This window comes from Poecilia reticulata, chromosome 19 (assembly GCF_904066995.2).
Source record: "Poecilia reticulata chromosome 19, P_reticulata-male-v2, whole genome shotgun sequence".
Lineage (NCBI taxonomy): Eukaryota > Metazoa > Chordata > Actinopteri > Cyprinodontiformes > Poeciliidae > Poecilia > Poecilia reticulata.
In genome coordinates this window covers 9333383-9356883 of record NC_088848.1, presented here as the reverse complement: position 1 = coordinate 9356883, position 23501 = coordinate 9333383, and the positions used below count along the sequence as shown (strand labels likewise).

The window sequence follows — 23501 nt, the reverse complement described above, 5'->3', positions numbered from 1 at the left end:
GCATTTTAGGCTGACATGAGGAAGTAGTTTTTTGTTGTTGTTTTGTTTTACGAGTTTGGAAAGTCTCTCTGCCCCTCTGCAGTTTAAAAACGTAAGTGTTTGTCTTGAGTAGGTTTTAGTTGCAAATGCCAAGCAGAAATGCATGTATGCCACGAGGGAAACGGTGAGAGAGGTAAACACTCCTCTCTCCCAGTTTTAACACTCGCTGGTGAAAAGCTGGATGTATGCAGAAGGTGTTACAAGTCTGTTTTCCACATTGATATATTTTCTCTTAGTCCTTCTGGAACTGGGCTCTCAAACCTGTGATTAAACGAAGAGGATAATGAGTGTATTTTAAGCTTTGAATCAGTGTCGCACAGTAACTAAGGCGATACTGACTCTTTGTCACTAAATCACTCTGGGCGCCATGATGGACGTCGGAAGTGAGGCGCGGGAGTATTGCACAGAGCGAGTTAAACTGTTTTCCCTTTTTGATTTGTCAGTTTATTCATGGCTTCTTCTTGTTCGAGTCAATTCTAATGTGTCTGTGAATGTAGCACATCTGGGTGGAGCTAATAGACGGTGTTATTTACAAACGTTTGAGATGGCTAGCTTAGAAATCGACCCTACATCCTTCCTCCTGATGTGTTGATCAAATTACCGACCTGGCCTGAATTCAGACCACATGATTTATATCACTGTGTTGTAAGCAGCGTTTGCCCTCACCGGAGAGACACGAAAACGTACAAAAGACGAGATGCCAGCCATTTTTTTCCCCATACATGCTGACGACGCAGCATCGTCTCCATGGTTATAAATGGTTAGACGCGTAGCTTCTCTATAAAGCAATATTTGACATCTTTCTAATTATCCTAATAAAGTATATGAACGCAAATCTACTTACCTTGTAAAATGCTGCAAATCCACGATTACACTGAGGGCTGACAGTGATTATGATTGACGGCTGCTAAACATCAGCCGCGGCGTATCTTTCCTCATTAAAAATTGTTCAATAAAATAATAAGTTTGGTTTCTATCCTTGTCTGCATTCTATCAACTAAATAGAACCGATGTTAGGCTACCGGCTGTCTGTTTCTTGACAGGCTGACATCTGCGAGACAGTGCCATTTCTGTGTTGGCCCACTGGGAGTTAACTTTGTTGCTTCGACCTGATGAGACGATGGAAAAGAGTATTGCGCATAAAGGAGTTGCCATGAATTATTAAAACAATTCAAAATCCTTGCACTTCTGTGCGCTTATTTTCCGTAGGTCAGCCATGTTGCTGCTGGCTCCACTGCTTGCTCCAGCCGAGCCAGCGCCACGCCACGTTTCCAGGCCCACCGGGTCAGCCGGAGCTCAGGGCTCAGACGGCCTCTGCAGCCACTTCCGATGGATGGCGGAGCAAGTACCCGCCTTCCGGGTGCCGGGAGCCCACATCCAAATCCTGATGTCACCAGACCAGTTTTACCAGGCGATGAAGGTTCGTGTCGTTTGTTCACGTCTGCTGTCGCCTTTGATTAATAACGACACATTTTAGGACGGCTTTGAAAGTCAAAACTATTTAAGAAATCAACAAGGTCAGTGCTGTTAGTTATCTGTTTAACTTCAACACTTTGAAATCCTTTATCTGTCCCAAGAAAAACAAAGCGGCTGTGAGGCTGTGGCAGATCCATTCAAGGCTGATGCCCTGATATGAGGATGTTTAAAACGTGCTAAATGGTTTCTGAAATCCACAGTAATTTAATAACAATGCAAAGAAAGACCTGCTGGGGTCACTGGGTGAGAAGCGTAGGTACAACTGGAGAGATGACCAGTTCATCACAGGGCAACACAAGACAAACAACCACGCAGGCATACACTCATACCAGTTTAGAGACAGCAATTGGCTAACAGTCATTTGCTTGAGCTGGGAGAACCCATTCATGCATGCAGATTTTATAGAAACCATGAGAAACAACCCAGGCAATAAAATAAAATAAAATAAAATAAAAAACTTTATTAAATTAAATGCTGTAACTCATGCTGTTAAAGTCCTTATCAATAGTGATGGCTGTGGACAGAAAGACCACAAACTTTACTTTTATGTAATCAGTAGAAATATAAAATCTTGAGCTTTTAGAAATTCTTAGACTTTTTGGGGAGGCACAACTTCATTTTGTAGATATAATTTTTCCAACTTCTGTTTCTGACTATATAAAGACTGAACTAAAATTAAATACATTTTTTCCAGTCATCATGAGGGCTGTGCGTGGAATCTTTTGTTTTCTTAATCTAAATTAGGATTTGGTTTGAAAAGACTGAGAACCACTAATTTGGAGTAAAACTGAGCACCTGCCACGAAAATGGTTGCAAGCTTCTCGCAGCTGCTGAACTCGATTCCTGTACTTCCATATGTTTATCACAATTTGCTTGGAGAGTCTAGCAAGAAAAAAAGAGAACGGTGCATGTGCAATCATGCAAAAGATAGCACAGATCTAATAACTCTTAAGTGTTTTTATAGTTGATCTTCACATCTCAGTTTTTATCTCATCCAGTTTATGAGAAACTTTGACATTATTTATCTGGATAATTTTAATTTAAGGGTGTGATGCAATGTTTTTATTCGGTGACTATAATGATTACAGAACCTTGACATGTTTCAGCTGACAAATGGGCAGTGCTAAAATTCAAATGGTAAAAGTTATGAAACGCCTTTCCTTTTACCAAAATTACACTCCTACCAGTAATGCAGGTGAGTGTAGTTTACTGTACAGCCACTCCCACAAATAATAATAATAGTTTCATGTGACTGACACGTAGTTGGACATATTTATGGTACCTTTTGGCACGATTTCCAAATTGCGCTTTTGCAAAGCGTCACCAGCTTGGTTTTTTTAAGTCAGAAAAATTCCTGTGGTCAAAGGTTTTAAAACAAACAAAAGCAACAGCATTCATCAATACCAGCAACATACGTGCAATGAAAAAAGTGTAGTTTATAGAATGAAGTCATTCAGATATTTGAATTATTTATCTTAAAGATGATATTGCAGATCCTTTAATTCTAGGATTTGCACAACTTTCTTTTGACACAGGCCTTTGTTCAGTATTGAGAACCTGCCAAAGTATCGTGATGATTCATTTGGAGCTGTGTTTTTCTTCTTCTTTTTTTTTTTTCAGTGACGTTCATAAATGTCAGTGCAGCATTCAGTTTTTATTTTTAGCTCTGTTTTTTCTGCTAAATCCGGTCATTTCCTTGCAGCTGCAAAGGGCTCCTAATTTTCAGTTCTGAACTAAGCTTATACATACTTGGATTTTTAGACTTTTATTCATGAAAACAGTTTATATTTTGGACCAGAACATGGTGTCGTTTAAAATACTCGATCCTCTCTGGTGCTATTTTTTGACAGCCAGACCGTCTTAGTCTTGATAATTCTTCAGTTCACTCGCCTTGTTTTTGCAGCCAATAGTTTTTAGTATTTTCAGCAAACCAAAAACTTGGAATAATTAAATGGATGCATGTTAGGGTCCAGTTTGTTTAAAACATTGCTCTGCACAACCAACCTAAACAAAGAGTCAAAATGTTACCAAAATGTTACTCTGTTTGCACATTAACAGCAAAAAAATAAACGAATAAAAACAGTAAGCTTCATCTTGTTTTATGTTTTGCAAGTTTATTGTGTTTCTGCTATGGTATTTGTTCAGTGATGATATACAATGATTCAGCAAAACCAAGCAATAAAAAGAGCAATAAAATAATACATCATTAAGCAATACAAACACAACGCATACAATCATTTGAAGTAAACGGAACCAACAAAGTAGTAAAATCATTCCATAAAGACACAATAATAAAATACAATAGTAAAAACTCACTGGGTCATTATCAACACTTAAAGGTTTCTACTGTCTTAGCAGTGGTTATGTAAGCAAATATTATTCCAGAATAAGAAGCATATATATTTATAGAATATATAAAGATATTGTATTGTAAGATTTGTCTTCTAGGAATTGAACCTACATATGTAGTGAAAACGGCACAAGGCATAGATGGGAATAATTTTTTAAGTCCATATGTAAGGAGCTACATAACTGCCAAAATGTTTATTTATGTGGAATGAGAGGTTTGTTAAATAAATTATTCTATTTATCAACTTCTGTTGGAATAGATTTTTTCCTGTTGTCATTTTCCAGAATCTTAAACTCCGCTTACGACGCATCCTCCTTCACTTAATACTTTCCGTCTCCTTTCCGTTAAGGCCGGCATCAGAAGCGCACAAAGGCGTGTGGTGATGGCGTCCTTGTATCTGGGAACGGGACAGCTGGAGCAGGAACTGGTGAGGAAGAGCGTTTTGTTTCTTAAATATGCTTCTTTCGTTCGGGGCAGGTGAGAACAAAGCTGTAACAGCAGGAGAGTGAGCCAAATGACTGGTCAGAGTTGCCAGAAAATATGAGTCAGACTTCTCCTCCAAGAATACCGCAGTGTGTTTTCTTGAGATTGAAAAGAGAAGTTCAGGCCAGAACTACAAGGAATGACCCCAAAATGCAAGGGTTTATGGGTATGGGAGAGCAGCGCTGGCGTGTGAGGGCTTGCTGTTTTTCATGCTTGGAAAGCCTAGCATAACAACGTGAAACCAAAGCAAACCACAGTCTGGACCGGTGCTCATATTCAGCTGTTTTTTCGTGTTTTTAGGGTTTGTTTTAAATGACCAGTAATGGAGACGTAGATGGAGGCCAAAATGTTCAATCACAGCTAAAAGCACCGAGATCAGCTGCTAAACTCTGTAGCTCCACAGGATGATGGATTACTAGAAATGTGAGTCAGAAAGGTGCAGTGAGGCTGTATCATTTTTTCCCCCCCTGCTTTTTAAAGTCTGGGGTTTTGCTTTAAAAATGGATGAAACAAATTTAATTCAATCCAGTGTGAGGGTTCAGGCCCAGTATGTGGTTAGGACTAAAGAATGCAAACTGCAGGTGTTGTTTTAGTGTAAAACCTGGACTCAGGAACACAACAGATCCTGACAGTCACACCTGAACTGTGTATTTACTTTAGCGGCGGGGCCAGAAATGTCAGTAATCCGATAATTGAAAGCAAGGCTTATCTTACAGAAACAAAACGCAAAGTTTTTTTAAGACACCTGACACGAGACGTGGAGAGTAATTTGTTTTCATGTGTTGCACATGCAGCAGCGTGACCAGGAAGTTTTTCTTTTAGCCCAGGCAGTAAACAGAGAAGAAGAAAAAAGCTGCTATTTTAAGTTTTCAAAAATAATAATTATGAAAGAGTTTATTTTCCTAGTCTTTGCTCTGTTTGGATGATGTATAAGAAGTCAATAATTTATTACTACTACTAACAATAATTATCTCTTACTGAACTAACTACATTAGACAAAACAATTTTGAGTTTATGCTTTTTGGAATAAGACGTAATCGAGCTTAAGTGATGTCTATTTGTAAAGCTCATTTCAGCAACAAAGCATAATACAGTATCCAGCTATGAAATAAGCAATAACCATTACATTTTGTCATAATCAAAATCCATCAAGCAAATATACATCAAATACATTAATAAATGTTCCACTTACTGCTAATCAAAGGCTGCGCTAGACAGGTGGGTTTTTAGCCTTGATTTAAAGGAACTCTGTGTTTCCACATCTTTGCAGTTTTCTGGAAATTTCTTCCAGATTTATGGTTCATGTAGAAACTAAATGCTGCTCGTCTATTTTTGCTTCTGGTACCAGGGATGCAAATTTCATGACTTTAATGTCCTTTGCTTTTAACTGAATAATAAAATATGTTAAATGGTTGTCTTACGTAAAGCTTGTTTGTTAAATTTGAGGTATTAAAATAAAAAATTATAAACTTGGACACTGGTGAACAATTCGATCTTAAGTCATTTTGCATGTTTGAAACAGACAAACATGCTGAGGGTTTTTTGTTGCTCAACCAAATGTTTTGACTGCCAATCCACAGTGAGATTTTTTTATTTATATTTATATAAATTACACATCATTTTAGCTTCGTTATTAAAAAACATATTCCATATCTATCTCCCATTAAGGTGGACTGCATGGAGGAAGCTCTCCTACATGCAAAAGAAAACAGTCGCTCTCCTGACCTCAAAGTTTCGGTGCTACTGGACTACACTCGCGGATCAAGAGGTCGGTCTCCGTCAGACCTCTACCCTGTTGTTTGGCCCAGATCTCTGTGCTCACCGTGTTTCATGTGCAGGTCAGATTAACTCCCGGACCATGCTGCTGCCTCTGCTGCAGCGCTTCACCTCTCAGATGCGAGTATCTTTATACCACACTCCGGACCTGAGAGGCCTGCTGCGACTCCTGGTGCCGCAGCGCTTCAATGAGACCATTGGAGTCCAGCACATCAAAGTTTACCTCTTTGACGACAGCGTCATCATCAGCGGGTACGTAGAGTTTAATCCAAGGGGATTGGAAAGCTGGATAGGGGCCTCGAAAATGCAAACGTCTCTAGGTTCAGTGTGTGATCAGAAAGTGAAGTTTTAAATCTTAAATGAAACTTTGGGCAGATTTTTGGTAAATCTGCCCATTTCTCTGATTGACTAAACACCAGAATACTTCAAATTATTGAGCATACATAGCATACAGTATTGAAGCAGGGAATGGAAGAAGCTAAAAGTCTCACATTTTTACATATAATCAGTTTGGGAAGGTTTGACGCTGTCTATATTCATCTACGGTTATTTTTCTGATAGTGACATGTTGTTTGGCTGTAAAAAAAAAGAAAGAAGATTGGTACTTCCATCTTCATTTGGCTCAGACATGGGGGAAAAAAAACAACAAGTCGCAGCTGATTTTTATACTGAAGAAACTTTTGGAGTTTGGTACTCAATTTCTTTTTCTAACCTTAGAGACTTTGTGTTCCTGAAACATTGCCTCAATAATCAAAAGTTTACCCACTTTTTCTGCACAAAGAACCTCTGGTAAAAGTGTCCTCACACTGTCCTTTGGATGTGTCGCCACTGAGCAGCCAGACATTCATTGAGCATTAAAAAAATGTTTAAAAACCATCTAATTTCTGTTTAAGGCAATAAATAGATGAGAGATTACAAATGGTATGTCATGGTCCACATATTGTAAAGTCTTAATTAAATGTCTGCTTTGAAAACAAATGGAAAACAGATTGTAATGTATTTCTTTCAAACTTCCAGTATTTTTAGATTTCCTGTCGCTAAGTTATTACATATCTGACTTTTTAAATCAAACTGAAGAATGATCATTGTGCATATTTACTCAGAGCACAGAGCAGGTGTTTCCACTGCCTGGAAATGTTTTCAGGGCACGTTCTGTCATCTGAAGAGAAAATGTAAATCATGGGTGTGCTCTAAAGCTGAGGGCCGCGGTGGTGTGTTGTGGTTTTCACTCCATTTCAGATCAAAACAGACAAACCCATACATCATGCTAGAGAAGGAAGCTTTCCCTGCAGTGCTTTCTGAAGAGCAGGATGCGTCCGCCTCGAACGTTTGTCATTAGCGTCGTCCAGCAGCAGCTTATCTGCGTGATCGTTTGTCTTGGCTGCGTTAGACGTCCTTCACACCCTTCTGTCTCGTGAACTCCTCTCTGCTCTGGAACGCGGTCTGGTCAGTTTTAAATTCACATCGAGGCTTCCCACCGGGATCAATTAATCTCATTGTTTGAAAATATTGTTACATTTTGGTCTCGCCTGAAAATTGAGAACGCTGGAGCGTGCTCCAAAGCGAACCTTTAAGCACTTAAGACATCGGGCGCAATCTGTCTTGGCTTTGGTTCATTTCCTTCCTGGAATAACAATAGGTTACTCGAAAGTGCAGGTTAAACTTGAGTCAACAAACCATTTTCAGTTACTGATATTAAAAGATTTGTTTCAAGACATCTGCTGGTTCAATGACACGTCATGCTCCTGAAGCAACACTTATCAAAGGTTATTCGTTTTACCTCAACTTGTTTAGTTTTTTCACTAGAAAACATCAACTTCTCTTTTTTTTTCTGCCTCTTTTTTTTTGTCCAATGTTGAGCTTTTATTAGACGTTTTGAGTGTTTGCATAACAATCCAAAGCATGACAGAAATATCTATAATATTTAGAGTAAAAAGTTTGGTTTGAACTTTAAATAAAGTGTCTGAAAGTTGATACATTGGTAATGTTAACAATGCAAAAGTAAGGATCACTTACTTTTCAATTCAGTTCAGCACTCACCCTAACATACATTAAGGATGAGGGTGCATTGATCATGTGAGAAGATCCTGCAGCAACAAATCACCCCATATCATCATGACCCTTCTACCACCGTGCTTAGCAGCTTATATCAATTGTTTTGCATTTTCACCTAATTTGCTTCCGTACATTATGGCTACACTAGGGGTTTCCAATCTGCAGCTCTGGAGCCACTAGTGACTCTTTGGCTCTTTTGCTAAAAATTATTAAGAACTAACTAATGTTTTTTAAATATAGATATAATAAGAAATGCAGGTTTCTACCACTAGCATGTTGGGATATTATATTGTTGAAATTAAAAAGAGAGCACCTTTTTATTTATTTTCTTAGTAAACGATGAGGAAAAAGTCATAACAGCGTATGACTTTGTTAACCGAAACTCGTGACTGTAACTGATATTTATTTATTGTTGAGAAATTGTCTGTCACAGTTTACACTCCGTGTCTTATTGAGTTTGTTTCCTCTACGATGAAATTTAAGCCGCTCTGATGTACATCTAGATATTAGATGTACGTTTCCAAGTGGTTTTATTTACTTCAAGTTGAAATTAAAATTAGAAGAGTCAAACAATTTCACATAAAGCCAAATAAATGTAAATGGTTGCTTTGTTTAGCAATAAATAAAATGTCGCCTGACAGGACTATTTATATATTTAAAGGTCTAACTCCAGTAATTGCGTCTTAATGTGTCAACAATGCTGTTGTTCTGGGAAGGATGAGCCCTTGACGTCCTCCAGGGCTAAATAAAGTGCAGGAATGTGGATAATGACTTTCAGGTTTTCTCTCACACCAGCAGCAGAAAGGCAAAGCTACGCGATGCCTTAATGTTGAACGTAATGATAGTACAGTTAGGCAAAGGAATGAACTCGTCGGGCTTGTTTGGAAGGATTGTCGGGAAAGCTCTACGTAAAAAAAAAAACACAAAAAAAGAAACACGTGTGCATACCTTAAATACAAACTTACTTTTGTTTTTTGTAACAACGCAATACAATTTGAGCTTTTGACCACGATGCTCAGCACTACCAGGAGAAACGCCTCATGCAAGCTGAAGCACAGTGGAGGAAGACTCTTGTCTTGGGTCTCGGTTTGCAGCCGCAGAACCTCGAAACTGCAGGTTAAACTTTAGTCAACAAACCATTTTCAGTTACTGATATTAAAAGATTTGTTTCAAGACATCTGCAGCTTCTAGATACGACTCTGTTTCAACACACCCGAGTTAAATGATGAGGTGATTAGCTGGATATGTTAACATTCTTCTAAATTAATTCAAAGAATTGTGAATTGAAACTGTTTTTTATCTTCAAATTGTGGTGCTGGAAAAGTTTAACAACTTTGTGCTTGAATTTTACTGTTGGAAAAAGTAAACAAACCCCGATTAAACCGTAAACAGTGCAAATGTTTTGTAGAACCAGCGGTTTTGGTAATGGGAACCGACCCATGTCTGGTTTATTTGCTCTGATTGTGCATGAAATAAGGAAAATACACCAAAACATCCTGCAAGACGGAACTTTACGAACCTTGCTCATCTCTCTGCTGTTTTCCAGGGCCAACCTGAGCGACTCGTACTTCACCAACAGGCAGGACCGCTACGTGCTCCTGGAGAACTGCAGGGAGGTGGCGGACTTCTTCTCCGACCTGGTGGAGGCCGTGGGGGACGTCTCCCTGCAGCTGCAGCCGGACAACTCGGTCACTGTGCAGGACGGCATGGTACACCCCTACAAAGGTAGAAACCGGACACGCACAGACGCAAGCTGTTTTGACAACGCGTGACACTCGGCGCTCGGCTGTGGCGCGGCGCTCAGCACCGGCGGCTGACGGGTTTGGCTAATGGAGCTTGAAAGCTTAGACAGGCGAGGAGATGCTGGTCAGTGAGGAGGACAGAGAGAGCTCTTGCGGTTTGTTAGCCACGCAGCCGGATGTGAAAATGTCAGATTTCTATTCACACACGCACACACACACATTCATATAGCTTGTGTCTGTAACTGGAGCACAGCCTGCCAGGATGTTAGTTTAAAGGATGAATGACATCATGTCTGCAGGATTAGGCTGCAGAAACGGACACCAGGAATAGAGATGTGATGTCACAGTGTTGCTGGAAGAAGATATGGACAGTAGTGGGAACTGATATAAACACGCACACACCAGAGCCATTTGTACTGGATGACTTGGAAGATTTGCAATGAATTAGAAACAATGACGGGTCCTGATGCACAGCGGCAGCAGACAGCTTGGAGACAGGGGATTACTCATTCAAACCAAATTACCAAACACGCCTTCACACTCACCTTTTGGAGGAGTAGCACACATGATAAGCTGACTCACATCTAACTGCTTCATTTTTATGCTTTCCCATAAACAGAGTTTTCTTTGAGGGCTGACTTATACTGATTTCTTTTTTTTTTTCCCTCAAGGACTATAGCACAATGAAACTAAAGAATTACACAATATGATCAATTTTAAATGATTAAAGAATTTGTCTCTAAAGTTTTTATAATTTTTATTTAACCCTAAAGATTATTTTACAGCCCATGAATGATTACGTAGCTCCAGTACAGTAAAAGTAAAGCAGACAAGATGTAATTTTTGATGAAAAGTGTTTGCTGCTGAGGAAAAAAAAAAAAAAAACACACTTCCGGGGAAAAAAAGATGAAATGGGGAAGTACTCAAAGAGTTTGAGTTCTTGCAAAGAAACGAAACTGTAAATGTATATATATGAAAAAAATATTTCTTAAAAGACTTCACACTATAAATTCCAGTCATTTTAATGCCCACATGTAAGTAAATAAACCTTATTTTTTTTAGCATATCATAATCACTTGGACTTTATTACAATTTGTCACTACGAACCGTAATGTGATTCATTCTGACTCTGTGTGATAGAGCAGCACATAATTATGAGATGGAAAGAAAGTTATTCATAGTCATAAAAATAGTTTGCAAAAAAAAAAAAACATCTGAAAAGTGTGGCATGCATTTGTATTCAACCCCCCATGAGTCAAAACACGATAGAACTTCATAATAGTAGGAGCTACAACTAAATGTCTTAATCAACTTTGCATAGCTGGAAGCAAAAAAACTGATCCTTTTTTTGCAAAATATATCTAAGCTGTTCGGTTTTATCTCCAGCTGTGTTGTTGTCCTGCTGGAAGGTGAACCTCCAGCACTGACTCTCACCACATGATGCTGCCACCACCATATTTCACTGGTGGCGTGTTCAGCCTGATGCATGACGGTTTCCCATCCCACGCAGGTGGTTCTGCAGGTTGGGTGAAATGTAGAATTTTGCATCATGTTTTATGTGTTTATTGTGGGACCCGTATCGTATCGTTTATTGTTTATCGTGATGCATATCTTATCATAGTGTCACCATAAATTCCAGTTAATTCCAGTTAACGTTAACTCCTAAATCTGTCCTTATTGCTATCTATGCTACTTTTTTTTGCAGTGTTTGTTCATTAAAAGTGAATCAATAAATATCAATACATTTTGAAAATGTTCTTAGTTGCACTTACTGTGTGCGATTTAGTGAGACAAATCACACTTCTTTGTGATTGTGTCCTAAAGAAGCGGATTACAAATAGAGCAGCATTTGTGTTTGTGAGGCTCTAATTGCTGTGACACACAGAGCTATACAGTTGCCTTAAAAAGAAGTAATAAATAGTTCTTATTGTCACAATATTACCTCAGAATATCGTGATGAGATTTTAGGTCCAAATCACCCAGCCTTAGTTGTGTTCCCTACCTTCTAATTCTAGGTAGACATAAACGTTTTGGAACATTTTCAGTAGAACTGCACTCTTTCCATTTTCAGACGATGGGTTGAAGAGTCCTCTGAGAGACGTTCAAAGCTAGGAAAGTTTCTTTTATAAGCTAACCCGACTATAAACCTCTTCAGAAACCTGCGTTCCTCGGTCTTCATGATGGTTACAATCCTCTCAGACCGGAAACAGCTGCTTTTTTTATTCAGCGTTTAAATGCAAACAAGTGAACTCTACTTACCAATTAAGTGAGCTTCAAAGACGCAGTGTGTTTTACGTACGGATATAAAACGGGCTGAACATAAGTGCACTTTTTGTTGTTCTTCCACATAAAACCCCGATAAAATAGATTTTCTATGGCGCAGACTGTGAAAAAAATTCAGGAGGTGTTAATACTTTTGCGAGGTGTTGTGTTTCCATTTTCGTAGATTTCCTCTCCATATTTTACCCACAACCCACCACTGCCATAAAAGTAACAAATCCTTGACCAGAACGCCGCGACCTCCGAGGTCGAGCCGACCCCTTCTCCCTCTTCACATTAATTTGTGTCTCCATGGCGACCAGGAAACCGGGAGGACTTCTCGGCAGCGGCGAGGAAGCGCATCATGGAGGTCGTGAGCTTGGCCCGCGTGAGACAGCAGCAGCAGCTGCGGCGCTCCAGGGAGGAAGAGGCCAGGAGCGAGGAAGAGGAGGACACCTGGGTGTTCCCGCTGGTCCAGATGAAACCTCTGGGCATCCGGATGGATGAGCAGGTCACACAGGTGAGCCTCTTCTGTTCTGGTTTGTGTGTTTGCACAGCCTGGTCTCCTCGCATGTCGGGGGGGAGAAGATGAAAGCAGCCGTGTTTGTAAGTCGTCCGTCTTCTCCTTCTGCGTCTCCCCGGCGCTCCAGCGGCTGCTGACAGACGCCGGGCCGGACTCCACTGTGTTTCTAACGTCGGGTTACTTCAACCTGACCCGGGCTTACATGCGGCTGGTGCTGGAGACCGGAGCCAGCTACCGAATCCTGACCGCTTCCCCAGAGGTCAACGGGTTCTTCGGGGCCAAAGGCGTCGCCGGAGCGATTCCTGCAGCCTACATCCACATCGCCAGGCAGTTTTACAACCGAGTGTGCCAGCTGGGCCAGCAGGAGAGGGTCCATCTGCACGAGTACCACCGGCCGCAGTGGACGTTCCACGCTAAAGGTCGGTGAGGTTCAAAGGTCAATCTAAGACCTCTAAATATGTTTAGCTCCATCAGATTGGATGGAGAGCATCCATGATGGTGGGACGTTCACAGAGTCTTTGGTCCAAACGATATTTATTGTTTAATTGAACTTTTATGTTTTTGAAGATTTAATTTTAGGAAAATCTGGATTTTTTTTTTTTTTGGGGGGGGGCTTCTGTAGTTCAGAGTGATCCAGTCAGCCATCTTGTTTAAGCGTGAGATGTATTAGTTTTTCTTTTTTAGCTAAGATTTTAAATGTTTTAAATATAAGAAAAAAATCATACTATTACTATAGCATAGCGATAGTAATAGAATAATAGTCAGACTGCAATAAAGTCGAAATAATGCGAGAATAAAGCGTTAATGTTACCAGAATAAAGTCAAAATATAGGAGGATGAAGTAATAATAATTTTATCAGAACTCCAACACAGAAAATAACAAAAACTTAAATGAGGAATTTGAGCATCTGGTGAAGTTATACTTTGGTATCGGTTTTCCAGATAAGAGAATACTTCATCTTTAAACACATAAACATCAAATTGTTTTCAGCAGCAGGATTTTGAAACAGTTGACTAAACAACTGAGTCTATTTTGAAGAAAGAACAACACAGAGGTACAAACGTCACATCTCGATAACTTTTGAAGCTTTTTTCATCAAAACGAATTTTTTCTCGTAATTTAGAGACATTCTTCTGGTAAAATATTGTCTTTGTTCTTCCAATACTACGACTATACTCCCATAACTAATTGCATGTTTAGACTCTTTTCTAGCCTCTATCATCTTTTCTTCCAGTTTTACTCTCCATCCATCTTTGCATCAAATCCCCACATCATGATAATGCCACCGCCGTGTTTCATTCAGCACGTCGGTTTTCCTTCAACCTTTAAAGTTTGGATCTCATCTGGTCAGAGAAACGTTTTCTGGGTGTCTGCAGCTTCCCCTCCATGCTCCACAGCTCTTTATGGCTGTGAGTGAACTGTGTGCAAACATCAGGGTGATTCTGTGTTGGAGAAGCTTGTAAATGTCAAAGAACTCCAGGAAATTTGTGTTATCAGCCGCCTCCTCACAGACAGTAAATATTGCAATCTGACCTGCTGATATTGCTCTCAGTATCATTAGTTAGTTCTTTTAATTTCACTAAAGCAGATTTTCCAAATAACTTAACAACTCAAAGATAATTAGAGGTCCAGTTAACTGATATAATGTCATAAAACAAGGATAATAAAATAAGATAAATAGATATTAAGCCAGTAAAGTGGCTCCATTAGGGAGGGAATATAAAAACATGAAAAGTCTTTTAAATCTTCTATCTTTTGCTTTTCTAGCTGTTCCACTGGTTTTCTTTACACATTGAGTCTTAAATTCTAGTGGAATAAAATCAAACATTTCATCATCTCAATTTTATTCCTTAAATTGCACTAAATACGTCCAGGGTTTCCGTCTTTGGTCGCACATTTTATCAAAGTCCTTTGCTTTTTCCTTTACTTTTTTCTTTCTGTACATGTGTGAGGTAAAATGTATTTACTTTTATTTTTTTAATGAACGGTTGGTTCTCTTGGTTCTGTGTTGGAGTCCTGACTGAGGAATTATTTTTTGTTTGGCTCTTCCGGCGCGGTGGAAGTTTGCCTGAAATCTCTAAACTACCAACAGAGATCTGCTCAAGAGGCGGACTGTTGTTTTGTTCTCAAAACGTTATTGTTTCTGTCTCCACTACCAGAATAAAAAGAAATAAAAATTAATCCCAAAGGGAAAGTAACTGTAACAGCTGTTCTAATTCCAGTTTTGGCTTCAATAAGTAGCTTATTTACAGGCTGTTATGCAAACTTTAATGTCGGCATGACATTAACGATTTACTCATACATCAAAGCTGAAGAACCAGGACTTTTTGAGAAGGTTCTATTAAACTTATGTAAGTAGAAGTTATCAAGTCAGTTTAGCTTATTTTTCATAAATGATGTAGGTTCTAATTTTAAAAGGATCTTAACAAGAGTCTCAAAGTTACCGTTACATAACATTTATTGTTAGAGATGTGAAATAAATGCTGTCCAGATTTTCATTTTGGATTTTATTTCTGAAATTATATCGTCAAAGTAAAGGTGTGGGATTATTCTGCTGCAGTGCGAGATTATTTTAGGCTGAGGAGTATTTTTGTATGTATGGAGTATTTTTACTTAGTTGTACTTTTTAGTTTTACTTGAGTGAATTTGTTAGGAAGCATCTCGTAACTCTTACTTGAGTAAAATATCTGGACACTCTACTCACTGAGTGATTGATAAACTTGTTTTAACCAAAACTTCACCAGAAACACCAACAGTTTTTGTTTATAAACTTCATATAAAAAGAAGTAGATTTGGGAAAACTTTGCTCTTTTGCCTGATTTTGTTTTTGTAATTTATATGATTTTTGTTTCTTAGATTTCCACATCATTTTATATTTTGGTCTGTCTGATTATGTAGTTTTTAAATCTTCAACGACTGATGTTTTGATCAGTTACTCAGTACTTGAGTAGATTTTTTTTACCAAATACTTTTCAACTCCTTACTTTTATTGGAGTAAGAATATATTGAAGTAGTGCCACTTTTACTTGAGTACAAGTTTTCATTTTTGAGTAGCTAATTTCTTCTTAGTGTGGAGGGTTTTTGTAAATCTTTTGTGTTTTTTTTCTTTTCTATCTGTGATTTTTTTATCACTTGTTTTCCGTCAGCTGCTCCTGTTAGCAGGCGTGACAGTCGACCTCCTTTCTGCCGTTTCTCCTCTCCCTGTACTGTAATGGTTCCCTGGAGAGCCGGCAGAGCAGCTCAGGCTCTTTTTGGTATGGATCCATTAGTCACGCCCTCCACCTTTCTCTTGGCTTTTATTTTTCCTTGGCAGCACAGCCTTTTAAAACGAAGTAGGTCACCGTTTATGATTAATGCGGGGCGTGTGGGCGCTGTTAAATGATACGTTGTCACAGCTTCAGGGTAATTGTGCGAAATGGCGTTTTACTCGAACAGCGTTGCACGATTCCAGGTTTGCTTGGTGCCAGAAAAGTCCAGAAACAATGGGATTTCTTCATTTCTGGTGTTGTGCAAGGACCGTAAATGAGCCGTTCTCTATATGAAGCGGCCCATTAAGAATGATGGGCTCTGCTGTTTCTCTTGTGGTTGTGATGGTATGTAGGGTGACGCAGGAATCTTGTACACTCACTGTGTTGTAGCCTCAGGACAAGGATGCACGCTCACTCACTCTCTCTCTCTCATATTTTGAGGTTTTGGATCAACGCTGGGGATTTCTTCTTGTGCTTTCTTTCAGTTGTGGTTTCAGTCTGCTGAATCCGGCTTTCCGAAACTTTACTGACCCCTTCCCACCCCGCCATCTTCTTCACAGGTTTGTGGTATTACCTCTGGGGGCAGGACAGGCCTTGCCTCACTCTAATTGGCTCCCCTAATTTCGGTTACCGCTCGGTTCACCGCGACCTGGAGGCCCAGATCGCCATAGTGACGGAGAACGAAGCCCTTCAGAGCCAGCTCCAGGAGGTCTGCTCATTATGACGACGACGACGATGATGATGATGAATGGCTCTGCGTGGCGCGGCGCTCACCTGGCTCACCTGTGTTCTGACCCGGCAGGAGCAGGAGACGCTGTACCGGCGCTCCACAGAGGTGTCCGACTCCACGTTCCAGCAGGCGAACCGCTACGTCAAGCTGTGGGTCAAGCTGGTCACCCCCCTCATCAAGAACTTCTTCTGAGATCCAAAAGGTTCAAACCATCACACAAAAAAACGCTTTTTACACCTGAAGGCATTAATGTGTAAAAAGGGAAGTATTATGTAGAATCGACTTTTCTGAGCATTACATCATGTTACAATGTTAATATTGCCTTCATTCTTTCATGCATGTTTGAGAAATCCTTTAATCTCCATGGCAACCATTCGGATGTGCAAAACGCCTGGGTGGACCTAGCCCTGCCTGTGAGGCGCAGCTCCTCCTCAGAGCTGCAGTTTCCAATCGTCTCACAGAGCAGCCCTCCCCCACTCAGCTTCTTCAGACTAGCCAGCTGCAATTAGCAAACACCTGGTGGAGCTACTGAGTTCATTAAACGAGATGCTTCCCAGTGAAACTCTGGTAGAAATGTTGTTAAAAGGTTAATAGAGGAGCCATGTTGTGATGACTTTCTGAAGGAGGAGCTTCAGAAAGAGCAGGAGTTTTTAAAGAGACAGAGCCCCAATTAAATTACGAAGACATGATTGATATATAGATACATCAATTTTATAACAACTGAAGGTAAAAGTCACTTGATTGTGCTATAAAACTATACTGTGTGCTTGGAAAACACATAAACTACAGTATTTTATTAGCTTGGCATCAAAAGCACGTGATTCGATTAGGTGTGCTAAGGTAGACGAACATCTAAAAGCTGCAGGACAACGGCCTTCGAAAACTGGAGTTCTCCAGAGTAATTGTCCTCACAGTATAACAGGTTTTTCTTCCACTAAACTTTCTCTAAATTGACTTTCAAACAAACGCCAACAGCCAGTTTCCAAACCAGTGACCTTTTCGGGTTCGTTCTTCCTGAGGTTGTGACTGGCAGTCTGCTGGATAACTGTCGAGTCAGCAGTCTTCCTGGATTCTGGTCATTCCTGAACCTGAACGACGAGTCATTCTGGACTCGGCACACAGTGCAGGACACACGGGTTGAACTGTGGAGTTACAGAAACATGGAAAATGTTAAAATGATGTAATTAGTTCATAGAAACAACAAATTCAGGTTTTTCCTAAAATCAAAGTGTCATATAAAGACGACCACGGATCTCAAATTAGAACCTACATCTGGTGTTGTGGAAGGTGAAACTGCAGTGAAACGTCTGCTTCTAATCAAGTTGTTGTTTCTTTCAAAATAAGAGCGTTCGCAACACTCTACTGTCTGAAAGTCGCAGCTTAGTGTCACAAACAGACAAACTGCAGCCATAAAGTGTTTTTACTTCACAGTGTGAGCTGTAAACAGGTTTATTAAAGTGGATCTGGTCTTTGCCAATTGTCCCTGAACTCTGAACTGTTCTAAAATTTGCACATAAAGTTAGGGAACCACAACAAAACCTTTCTGAATATGCAATATTCCAACTGGGTAAAATGTAATTTCCTCGGCTCATTGCTTGGGATATTTAATTCTGCATTCACTTTTTAAACTGAGTTACTAAACTATGTGAACTTTGCATCAATATTTTGCTTTCCTTTTTTTTCATTTGAGCGCTTTTTTCCCTTCCACTTTTTCCCCCTCAAATTGCCCATTTTTGCAGCGTAAACAGGATGCACCCGTCAACATTTTGTGCAGCAGCGCCGCCCGCTCACACATACAGTAAAACAAGCTGCGGGTTCTTTGAAATTCCTGCAGTCATTGTGGCGATTCCCGTCCTCCCCTTCCCAGAACCACCGCAGGGAGAGCGGGGACAGCGGGTCGGCTCATTCGCCGCCGCCTCGAAGCGAAGTGAGTCAGCGCGGCGTTACGGCGATGATTCGACACTTTGGGCCAGGGGTCATTAGGAGTAAACGGAGAGGTCGCGCCGCATTTCTCCTGTCGCTCCGGCTGAAGGACGAGGCGTCAGCTGCAGGGCGAGAGAAAGCCGCTCGGTTTCTGAGAACAGGAAGTGTTTCTCAGGCTGGAAACTGCCGGTAAATGGGTGGTGTCTTATCACTACCTGGACATAGAGAGAGAGAGCGAGAGAGAAAAATCTGAGTCATCAGCTGCCAGAAGGAAACAGTTTAAAATAGATGATCTTTCTGCCCTGAAGCGTAACAAATACGCACGCATTGAATCCCTGTGAGAAGAGGATTTAGTGCTGGAAACTGCAGAAGAACCAGTTTGATTCGTGTCACAGGCTCAGTGTAAAACTTTGTTGTAAGTATCCTGGCAGATGAGAAAATACCAGAGGAAATAAATCGTTCAGATTCAGCTTTTGCTGAAATGGAGATAACTTTAATGTCTGTGTTATAAAGTAGCTGTAAAATGGAAGGTTTCTGACCTTTAACCTGTACAGTTCAATTAAAGCAAGCTGAAATCTGAGTTGCGTTAAGTAAGGTTGCATAAGAGTGTACTCTAATAACTGGGAGGGTTTTTCCTGACAGTTTCTCAGTCGGATCTTGCAGCAGATTCATGGTCTGCAGAAAGATTCAAAATCATTCAGTGTGTCGAAACGTATCAGGAGTTAAGAAACATTTTACAGAGTTGGACGTACCACGGATGCAACAGGAGGCCCGTCACCGTAACTAATTCTCAGACCCAGGAATGATCGTAATAAACAATAATATTGCTGTTTTGAGACCTTTTCTAGGAATATATTGATATTGACATACTAATGAAAGTTTGTCCTCTAAGCAAGATGTTCAAAGAATCCAAAATAAAACACAAAAACCAAAAACGATAAATTAAACATAAATAAAACCAGTTAAAATTGAAACCATAAATAAAATGAATGATGTAATCTGTAATCCAAATTTGTTTTCAAAAAAAACAATTGATCATCAGCTCATTTCAATTGATTGTGTGATTAATTGCTTATTGCAGCCCAACATTAATCAATAACTGGGACTTCCCCTTTAGTTGTTTTTGTTTCACAAGAACAACTTTCTTAATCTTGCTAAATTGTACAAACATTCAAAATCTCCCTAATCCATGTAATCCATGTTGGTAAATGTAATCTGAGGAAACAAAGTGTGAGCTAAGATACCCACAGTGAAGCACGGTGGTGGCAGCATCATGCTTTGAGCTTGGGTTTCTATAGCTGGAAATGGAGCGAATTATGAAAAATTTCTGTCAGTTTTAGTTTAAATGCATAACAAGCAACAGAAGTATTTTACTTTAAGTTTTTCCCCCTAAAAAAAGTTCTGAAATCATTTAGTCACGTCTGTGTAAATAATTTTATATCCATTACAAATGTGGGAAAAGATGGAGAAATTGAAATGATCGCACTAATCTTCACAACTTTCCGAAACAGTCGATCCAGTTGGGTGTAGCCCGGTCTTAAATGTGTTGCTGTGGAGGACACATAAAACCAAAAATAGTTTGCGCCTTTATATAGACGTCATAAAACCGAATCAAGTCATAAATGTCACTGATATAATTAAACCAGGCCAATCGAGAGCCATTAAGTCTCTCCAGAGCGATCAGCTTTAAATTACTGAGGCTGTTTCATGTAAAGACCTAAAAGTTTGGGAGTTGTGGGATTCGTCCAGCCGCTGATAAATAGTTTTTTGTAAGTTAACGTGATTTATGTGCGAATCGGAGTGTTTCTGAATTGCATTATGAGCTCCTGTCTGCAGCCTCATTTAATATCTGCAGGTAATTCAGAGAAGTGCGGCTCTTTCGGCTCATACCGGAAACCACAGCCAACTCCTACACACAAGAAAAAAAATCAAATAAAAAAAAAAATCAAATTTCTGACTTTGAATTCAAACAGTTTAAGAGGTTGTTGGTCGTTATTGTCGTGTTTCTGCTGCGTGTTTCTCTCTCTCTCCCTCTCATCTCCTGAAGAACTCGTTTTTGTTTTTGTTTTTTTGTCTGAGTTCAGTTGGAGGTTCCTTTATTTTGCGTTCCTTTTGTTTTCTTTGTTTGTTTCCTTCTGGCGTGTGATCGACTTCACTTCCAGTACGTCCTCTATTTTTATTTTCCCGAAAGAAGAGGGCAAAACAAAAGCCGTCCTCTCTCTCCAACAATAGCCTCGCCTGAGGAGGGTGTGAAGAGATCTTATCTGCGGCTCGGTTCGTCTATTGTTGGGAAGGAGCGACAAGCAGCCTCGGGCCTCTCCGGTTCGGCCGCGTTCACATGCAGCGACGTCCAGCACGGATCCAGAAAGGCTGCGGGCGTTTGTTTGTTTGTTTGTTTGTGACCGCCCTCTAGTGGTGAAATGTTGGCACTTCAGGGGGGGAACTTAACACGAGGTCAGAGGTTCATCTCAGTACGTTGGAAAATAATCAGCGAGTTAATTTGTTTCAGTAACAAAAACTTACTCTTTAAATTTGTTCTACGCAGTGAAATATATAAACATTTATTTATCTTAAAACAAAAATCAAAACTGTATTTTCTCATAATAAATGTAGTACGTTATAAAATATGGCCAGTGCTAATTTTTTATGAATTGCTGCTTCAATGAAATGTCTCATTGTGCTGAAGTGAATTTTCCTAAACTCCCTGAAGGCCCCAGTAATCAATGTTGCTGATTCGCAGTTTTCTTACCACATTTTCTTCCACTCAATTTTCTATTAATATTCTCAGATAAAGTAGCAAACACAAAAAGAGAGTTACATCAATTAATAGCATGATTAATTACAATTCAGTCAATTTCTACTCTGATTATTATTTTTTGAAAGGCAAGTTGGTTTACAGGCTGTAATTTATTTACGTTTTCAGTTGAGTGCGGATTTTATTTATCCTTTTTCGTCGTTTAGGTTATTTATTTTTGTCGTTTTTTTTTTCTTTTTCTTTTTTGGGGAGTTATTTAAAATATCTTCCAGTTCCAGTATTAAGATCTCCTTACAATATTAAAGTTTATTTATCTTTTGAGAGACCATGCCTGCATTATTCTGCCATTGACGTTATATTTGTTGCGTTTTCAATAGTTGTAAGCCATAATCTTGTAAATAGCATAAAAAATGTTTGGAATATATAATTCTGTGTGAAATTAATAATTTTTTTCCTATTTTGTGTTGAATTAGTGAAACAAATGAACTTTTCAATGAGATTTAAATTTATTCAGAGCACCTTTAGGCTTTATCATCAGAAATAATTGTGATTTTTAAATGTGCTGTTTAACAAAATGCAATGTTCCTAAAAAGTCAAAAGTATATGACGATTTTATCTAGTTTTTTTTTTTTTTAAATCTCTTTAAATTTGGGATTTTTCAAGACAAAAATGACTCCATTTCAAAAGTTACAAACTTTGAATAAGTTTATGATTTTCATTTGAAGCATCTATTAAAAATATTTCGAAATACATTACACATGCGTTCTCTTTTTTTGATAAATAATAAAGTCTGTCATGACGTAATAAGAGAATTTGATGCTTTCTCAGCCATATTTCCAGAGTTTTCACTTGATGCTCATCATCATCTGAATGTTTCTCTCTGTCGTCTGCAGGCGGTTCTTTTATTTCGGGTTGGACTCGACGGTTCTGAGCCGAGGTCCTGCACAAGGCGTTTCCCCCGCTGTCACAGGAAGTGACTCACCCACATGAGTTGGACGTACGATGAACTTAAAGAGGGGGAACCCTCTTCCACCGTTACATTTACCTCCACCATCATAACAATCTGGATTTCTCCATCTGTACTGACTGGAAACATTTCAAACAGGGAAAGCTACTGATCGCCTTTCCGTACCCTGTCGTGTCGCGTGCGTTCGGGCTGAACAGAGACGTGAACGTCTGCGGCGTAATGAAGGCTGACGGTAAGCAGACGGGTGTGGCGAAGCGCTGCAGTCCCTGAGGAGCTTTAATAACAGCTCTCACGGTTTGTTTACGGCTCTGCCCACAGATACGTGTACAGTTCAGTGTTATGTTTGTAAACCAAAGGATCTGCTCGATTTTTAAAGCGACTCAAAATGTTTGCGTGCTTTTGTTGGGAAAGGAGATGAAGATGAAGCTTCAAGAACTCCAGATGTTTTACTGAAACGCTGCAAAAAAAGTAGTTTTGGTCAAATATCTTGTTACACTTTAAATAAAACAAAACTCACAACTTTTCAGCAAAATATAAGAGCTTATTTTAAGTCAATAATTCCTCAACATTGATAAAAAAAAAATAAGTACAAGTTTCACTGGCAGATAATCTCACTGATGGCACAAACTTTTTCTATGTCATAAGTGAAATAATCTGCAACTGAATCCAGAATTTCAAGGTGATTTTCATAACCTTTGTCTTGCTCATTTTACCAAAACATTTTCAGCTAAAGACACAATAGAGTTTAATAAACTCCAATGACAGGACAGAAAAAGCTTCTTCCCTGGGTAATTTCAAATCGATGGTATCTAATAGTTGCTGCTTTCCAACATCTTGATGCTTTCTGGAAAAACCTCCCTCATCCTTCCTGCTCTGTAAACAAACGTTTGTCTGACAGCCCAGCAGAGGTGAGTAGAGCCAAAAACTTCACCCAAACTGGAGCTGTTGAAAGAATTAACAGTAATTAGTAAAAACATAATTGAAAAAATACTTAATCAGATGGACCAAATATAAAGTTATGTGGACATTTTGGTATTTATATGTTAAAATATCAATTTGGAAAATTGATATTTGTAAATTTTTCCAAATTGGCTTCTTTCAATTTAAAACTTATTAAACTAATAAAAGTGCAGGTTTGTCTGGTGAATTTTCGGCTCTTCATTCAGTGAAATTA

The 23501-nt window shown here is 39.4% G+C and overlaps 1 protein-coding gene across 2 annotated transcripts in view; it reads left to right on the top strand.

The window, feature by feature from the left end:
• The window catches only part of pgs1 (phosphatidylglycerophosphate synthase 1), a 28633-nt gene extending 5783 nt beyond the window's left edge, over nt 1-22850 (top strand). Inside the window, exons 2-11 of one of the 2 annotated variants that reach the window (XM_081600205.1) lie at nt 1249-1459; nt 4215-4292; nt 6017-6116; nt 6187-6376; nt 9726-9904; nt 12504-12700; nt 12831-13122; nt 16513-16661; nt 16755-16884; nt 22254-22850. In XM_081600205.1, coding sequence (XP_081456331.1) covers nt 1249-1459; nt 4215-4292; nt 6017-6116; nt 6187-6376; nt 9726-9904; nt 12504-12700; nt 12831-13122; nt 16513-16661; nt 16755-16874 — 1516 coding nt within the window. In that variant the 3' untranslated portion in view covers nt 16875-16884; nt 22254-22850. The other variant, XM_081600206.1, reaches the window with a different exon arrangement.
• The last annotated feature ends 651 nt before the right edge of the window (nt 22851-23501 follow it).